Raw genomic sequence first — 6,602 nt, 5'->3', positions numbered from 1 at the left:
TATAAATAATTAAATGAGTGGCAACATGATGACTTTATGAATTACTTATAAGGCCAGTCTAACATTTGATCGTGTGGTCATTGTAAACTTGCCATCGTAGGAACAGTGGTTACATAACCTTAGATTAGAAAATTAGAAATTTAGCGTCATAGGTGCTATTTTTTAGGCACTTAAACAAATAGTACTCAGTACTACAACCTGGATTGCCGAATAAAGGGAATCGAAAACGACCAAACTTTCAGCCACAAGAAACCATAGCTGCATGCTGGGAATAACGTAACGGATAACGGAATCTTTAAGCCAATCAGATCCAACTGCTGTGGCTTGTCCAGCCAATCACGGCACGCCTCTCTTAATCGTTGCCTCACCAGCAAACACCAACCGCTAGCTACTTTAGCATCAGGAGGAGAAGCTAACCCACGGAAACACAGACGCATCTGTTCACCCTCTTTTGCTTATGTGTGTTCGTTTGATTTTTACCGAAGTTACCAGTCGTCTGAGTGACTGAATCGAAAGCCCGGTGTAAGGTAAAGAGTCGTGTTTACTTCTCGTATCTGCTGTAGCTAGCTAAGCGTCGCAGGAGGGGGCGCAAATTACACATAACGTGTTGTTGATGTTAAAATGTGGTCATTTAGCAAGGTTAGCTAACATAAGCTAATGAAATGAAACTTTGTGCAATAGCCTACTGTATGTAAAATTTACCAAATGTAAAATACATTTGATCACATGGCTAAGTCGTATTACCCTCGAAAATAATGCATGTGTCCATGTGTTGGGCGTCTCTTAATTGTTATTCCATTACATGTACGGAATGAACTTTCTTTTCATGGAAAAATAATGTTCATCATAAATGTCACATGATTGCTGATTACTCACCTCCGATACATTTCTTGCGTCATCCTCACATTCGTTTGAAGTATTCATCTTTTTAAACTTTCAAAGTTAGTGTTTATCACATCTCAATTATCAATAACTTTGAACTGAACTTCCTCCTTTAGATGCAGTTCATGCTGTTGTTCAGCCGGCAGGGAAAGCTGCGGTTACAGAAATGGTATGTGCCTCTGTCAGACAAGGAGAGGAAGAAGATCTCCAGAGACCTGGTCCAGACCATATTGGCCAGGAAACCCAAGATGTGCAGCTTCTTGGAGTGGAGGGACCTTAAGATTGTGTACAAGAGGTATGTGAACAAGAGAAGTTGAAATATTGGGCTGTGATATCCTTGCAGTCCCTCAGTTTGTCTTTCCCAGGTGGCGACTACAGTATTCTTTAGTGTTTATGCACCAACACACATACTTGGATACACATAGACTCAATTGGCAGTTTATTAGGTACAACTAGTTAAATCTAATGCAGCCTCATTCAACAGTCCTGCAGAAAATCATACCTTCATGGAGCTTATGATCAGTTTGTGAAGGTTACGATCAGTTTTTGTTGAAACTGTGCTAAAGAAGTTTAGATTTAACTGAGGATGTTGACTGTGGTGCTCTTAAACTCCACTATTATTTTACCCCATTAGAATCGTATAAAACAGTATAATGCAATACAGTTCAGCAGCACCACAAATTGCAGCTTATTGCAGCCAAAATGATCGTAAAGTTGAAACAACAACCCCATGACACAAAAAACAAAACTTTAACATCATCTTTCATGAACATGTGATTTATTTCATGACTATTGTATTAGACTGGATTAGTTTTTAGCTAGGTGTTTGAAGTAAACTGACGAGGGATAGTATATATAGTAAACACATGTGCAAATCTCTGGTTGATTTCAGTGTTGTTACTCCACTCCTGTCAGTTGCTATGAGACTTACTTATTAACAGCAGCAGGCTTCACTTTGATCTTTTATATTAATAAATCCTGCAAAAAATGCCAACCAGATTTTTATCATGAGATACTGCAGCTAAAGTTCTCTACAGTAGTTTCGGGTACTAAATATAAAGTGTACATGCTTTCACAAATAATGCCATGAATGCTTTTTATTTATCAGTTAACTTCACACAAAGTGCAGTAAACCAAAAAACCTGAATCAAATCGATATTTGCTGTGACCAGCCTTTGCTTTTAAAACGGTATCACTTCTCCTTGGTACACTTGCACACAGTTTTTCAAGGTACTTGGCAGGTACATTGTTCCAAGCATCTTGACATTTTTTGTCCTGTGATCCTAGACTGACTCCATGATGTGGAGATCAGGGCTTTGCAGGGGCCAAATCATCTGTTACACAACGTGTTCTTCTTGTTGCTGATGTTTGGGCTGTTTGTGATTCTGCAGAATGAATTTAGGATCAGTCAGACACGTGTTACATAATGGATAAGAATCTAAACATATGAATTGCCTGAAAGGCTTGCACAGTACTACACCTTTAACATGTATTAAAGTCAATTCCTGACTATGGAAACAGTAGTTTGATATTAGAGTAATCCAGGTCCATGTTTTCTTTTCATCTGCACCTCACATTGTGCAACTTACAATAGAGTTTGTTCAGTTGTCATGGAGATGGTTTAGTTGTCATAACATGATCTAAGTATAGAATTTGATGAAGACTGAGATGTGGTTGAAACCTGGAAAAAGATAGCAAGTAGACCATGAGTTTAGACTACTTTGTTAAACCTATAAACATTTGACAGACATTTCAATTTGTGGTAAATAATTCTTATGGCAGACATTTCAGAGGAGGATCTTAGTAACAGGACATGCTAATGTTCGGCTTGTTACATCACTTCTGTATCTGTGGTGGTTTGTTGGTCTTGTTTATGAGAACCAATTATTCACTGATTATTTTGTCAAGCGCTTCTGGCATTTATATCTCACCTTCTGGTGTGTTATGAAATCCAGAAACACCCACTCTCTAATAACAACTGCTGAGTAATGGAGGACAAAGATACAAATATCTAAAGAATGACTGATTTGTCATATTTGGACATATGACTACAGAGTCATGAAAATACAAAAGTTCCATCTTAATGTCTTCACTATAATAAACAAAAACAAACAGCTGAACAGCCAGGACACAGTGACACGGTGCTGGAAGAGGTGTTTTCTGGTCTCATGATGATATACACTGAGTCACTTGTTTATTTTGCACACATGTACAATCTAATGCAATACAATTTAATATCCCTGGAATAAATCCTATCTGTGTGAAGGTTGCAATGTTCCAGTTTTGTATAGAGATGGATTTTTTTTTAACTTATGGTTTTATTGGTTTATTAATGCCAAGGTGCAAAATGATGTTGAATTTTTAGTGTGTCATTAAAAGGTTTTTCTTGTTACCTGGTGACAAACAAAAGAAGCACCAAATACTTGCAGTTTCTTTAAAGACCAGCTGAACTCTCTGTACAGTCTTGTATTAGACATTTGCAGACCTGAATTTGAACAGTGATGACAAAATACACTCATATGTCACTAATATCAATCTGTTGCGTTCTTTATGTTGCAGATATGCAAGTCTGTATTTCTGCTGTGCAGTAGAGGATCAGGATAATGAGCTGATCACTCTGGAGATCATCCACAGATATGTGGAGCTACTGGACAAATATTTTGGCAGTGTGAGTTTCTTAAACATCAGACATTTAACATTCTTATCGTGTGTGTGTGTTTGTGTGCGCGCGCGTGTGTGCGAGGACAATTTACTGCATGAATCCAAGGGTTTCAGTCAGGACAGTATTTCCTCTGATCTGATCTTTATGGACACAGGTGTGTGAGCTGGATATTATCTTCAACTTTGAAAAGGCCTACTTTATTCTGGATGAGTTCCTGCTGGGCGGAGAGGCACAGGAGACGTCCAAGAAGAACGTGCTGAAGGCCATCGAGCAGGCTGACCTGCTGCAGGAGGTAAGCACACTTCTTCAACAAATAGTTGAACCCAGCTGACAGATCAGCTAGTGTCAGGTGAACAGCACTTGGAGTAGAGTGGCAACTAATGATTATTTTCATTGTCAGTTAACTTGCGATGATTTTATTGGTCTGTAAAATGGCATAAAATTTGTAAAAATGTCCATCAAAAGTTTCCAGTGCCAAAGATGATGCCTTTAAATAACTTGTTTTGCTCAACCAACAGTCCAAATCCCAAAGATATTCACTTTACTGTCATTTAAGACAGAGAAAAACAGCAAAATTTTGACATTTGAGAAGCTTAACTCTGTACATTTTTGGCATATTTGTTTGACAAATTAATTTAAGTAATTATTGCAGCTCTAACTAGGTGTAAATGTGGGATTAATTCCACTTATTGACAATAATGTGAACCCAGATAGAAGATTAGATGAACTAAGAACTAAGATGTTGATGTTTTGCTCTTTTCACCTCACAACCATCTGCACCTGTTTATTTTAAGCCTGCAGCTCTTGATTAATACCCCCTCTCCCCTGCGCCAGTGCATTAAAGGAAGCGCTTCCCTGCATATTTGCATTGCTGTCTAGCTGTAGCCATTTGCAGTCGACAGAATCACTGCTCAGTGATTTATTTTTAGCAAAGCATGCAGCACTATTGTTACAACGGCATGGCCGACTATACAGGTTTGTAACAGCTTCGGCTCACTGGAGAAGGCTCCTGTTCCTGCCAGACATTTAGTAACTTGTAATTATGACTTGTGCTATTAATTATACTTTGGAGCAGTACAGAATGTGTGACTGCTGAACAAACTGACAGTACGGATAACAGGGAACACTTTCTTTTCTTCATCTGCAGGAGGCCGAGGCACCACGGAGCGTTTTAGAAGAAATTGGGCTGACATAAACCATCACGCCGCTGCCTCGCAGTTCTTTCTTCCAGATGTAGATCTGGCAATCTCCGTGTCTCTATCCTGTCTTCTCCTGTTCACTGTGTCAGTGTTGTATGTATATTATCACCATCTATGTACTGTACTATCCTGTAATGTCTTTTCAGTGTGGTGCCAACTGTGGTTTTAATGTGTCTCCTAATGTACAAGCTCCCTCACTGTATCCTGCAGCACTATTAACATACTTCACTCCCCCAACTTCTTAAAAGAGAACAAACAGAGAACAATGTAGCGACGACATGAAAACTCCAGCATCATATTAAGATCATCCATCATCACTGAATGCAGAGTTGTATGTGCTTGTTTGGCTTCAAGGACTTTTTAAGGTGCTGTTGCAGCTGCAGTTGGTGCTTCTCGTGTGTAATCAATTGAGTCACAGAGCTAAGCATCTTCTTTCATGAAAGAATGAATACTAGGCGCACTTTGAAAAACCCAGAAGGTCGTTTAGCAAAACCTACAGTTGCTCTGGTTTTTCCACTTCCAATTCTCAAAAGACCAGGTGGAGAAGACATATATCCTTTTTGCTCTTTTTGCTAAACGGTAAAATATTACCACATTATTTTGTCTGTAAATATAGAATACTGTAAAAACAATCAATATATAACAGTATAACTAATAACAAATATTCAAAGTTTGGTTCACGTACAAATTGAGCATGGAGCAAGAAGTTAAAGATCTTTAATGTGCAGTGGACAGAGTCTGAGAACTAGCAGGGCGTGTTGCTAAATGGTCTTCTGGGTTTTTTAAAAGATGATCAAGAATTTTTTTTTTTCTTTTTGAGGATTTGATGCTTAACTCTATGACTCAAATGTAATGGTAATACATTACTGGGCACCAAATGGGGCTACTGCTATTGTAGGAATCACTGACACTCTTACAATCACTTCTACATGGGTACAATCAACCCACCAATTAAGTGAAATTAAACAATTACCCATAATTAATATCAGTGTAAACATTCAGTAGGTTTGTACAAGTTTGTTTGGCGTTTCCTCTCCAGAAAATTAACCTTTTACATATTTCCTTCTCAAGACTAAATGTTTATTTTTACTTAACAGCTGTTTCAGTGTAATTTGTGTCATGTTTGTTAAAGCTGTTTTTCTGTTGTCTTCATTTTTCTGACAACTGACTTATTTTTCTGCTTGAGGTGTTTGTTTATCATTCAAGTTTGTCATGGCCTCTGAAGATAAATCTTAGGTCAGTCTCTCCCTTAGTCTTAGGCAAGGATAGGATAGTGACCCAAATAAAAAAAATACTACTTCATGTATTATGATACTTTGGCTTACACTTAAAGATTAACCTACGACCAAAGAACACTGTGTTTTACCTTCTCAATGGTGTCTATTGAAGGCTAACATGGCAGAAAAGGGATTTGGGATGGAAGGATGTTTGAGGAAAAAAATGTATGTGGGGATTATTTGGCCACAATATATCAGTATTATGTAATTATTCCAATCCATGTAAAGACAGGTGTATCCTGAGTTTCTTTATGGAGTAGGAACATGAACTGCACATATCAGGGTACATCATTAACATTCATCACGTCAGCTTGTTCACTTGTCAGTAAGATGCAAGTAAACAAGTGAACAAGCTGCGAACAGATGCTCATTCCAAATTGTATGGCAGTCTAATTTTTTTTATCTGCACTCTTCAAACCACAAGGTGTTTTTGTTGAACATCAATCAGCAAATATTAAAGTTCATCTTTGATTTGTGCAAAAGAAATCACTTACTTTTGTATTTAACACTGCCAACACATTTGCCAACATTTTTTTTCTTATATTTGAAAGTTATTAACAATAAATGTATTCAAAAAGAAAA

The 6,602-nt window shown here is 37.7% G+C and overlaps 1 protein-coding gene across 1 annotated transcript; it reads left to right on the top strand.

Moving 5' to 3' along the window:
• The first annotated feature begins 343 nt into the window (after positions 1-343).
• Positions 344-6,602, top strand: LOC111656869 (AP-1 complex subunit sigma-2-like). The gene is made up of 5 exons (XM_023408765.2): positions 344-527; positions 999-1,177; positions 3,442-3,550; positions 3,699-3,836; positions 4,692-6,602. The coding sequence occupies exons 2-5, from the start codon at positions 999-1,001 to the stop codon at positions 4,737-4,739; spliced, it is 474 nt and encodes a 157-aa protein (XP_023264533.1). The 5' UTR covers positions 344-527; the 3' UTR covers positions 4,740-6,602.

Source organism: Seriola lalandi, unplaced genomic scaffold, assembly GCF_002814215.2.
Source record: "Seriola lalandi dorsalis isolate HSWRI2012SDOR001 ecotype SW California unplaced genomic scaffold, Sedor1 jcf7180002054372, whole genome shotgun sequence".
Classification (NCBI taxonomy): domain Eukaryota; kingdom Metazoa; phylum Chordata; class Actinopteri; order Carangiformes; family Carangidae; genus Seriola; species Seriola lalandi.
Note: the sequence above shows the minus strand (reverse complement) of the source record. Positions and strands in the feature narration are given on the sequence as shown.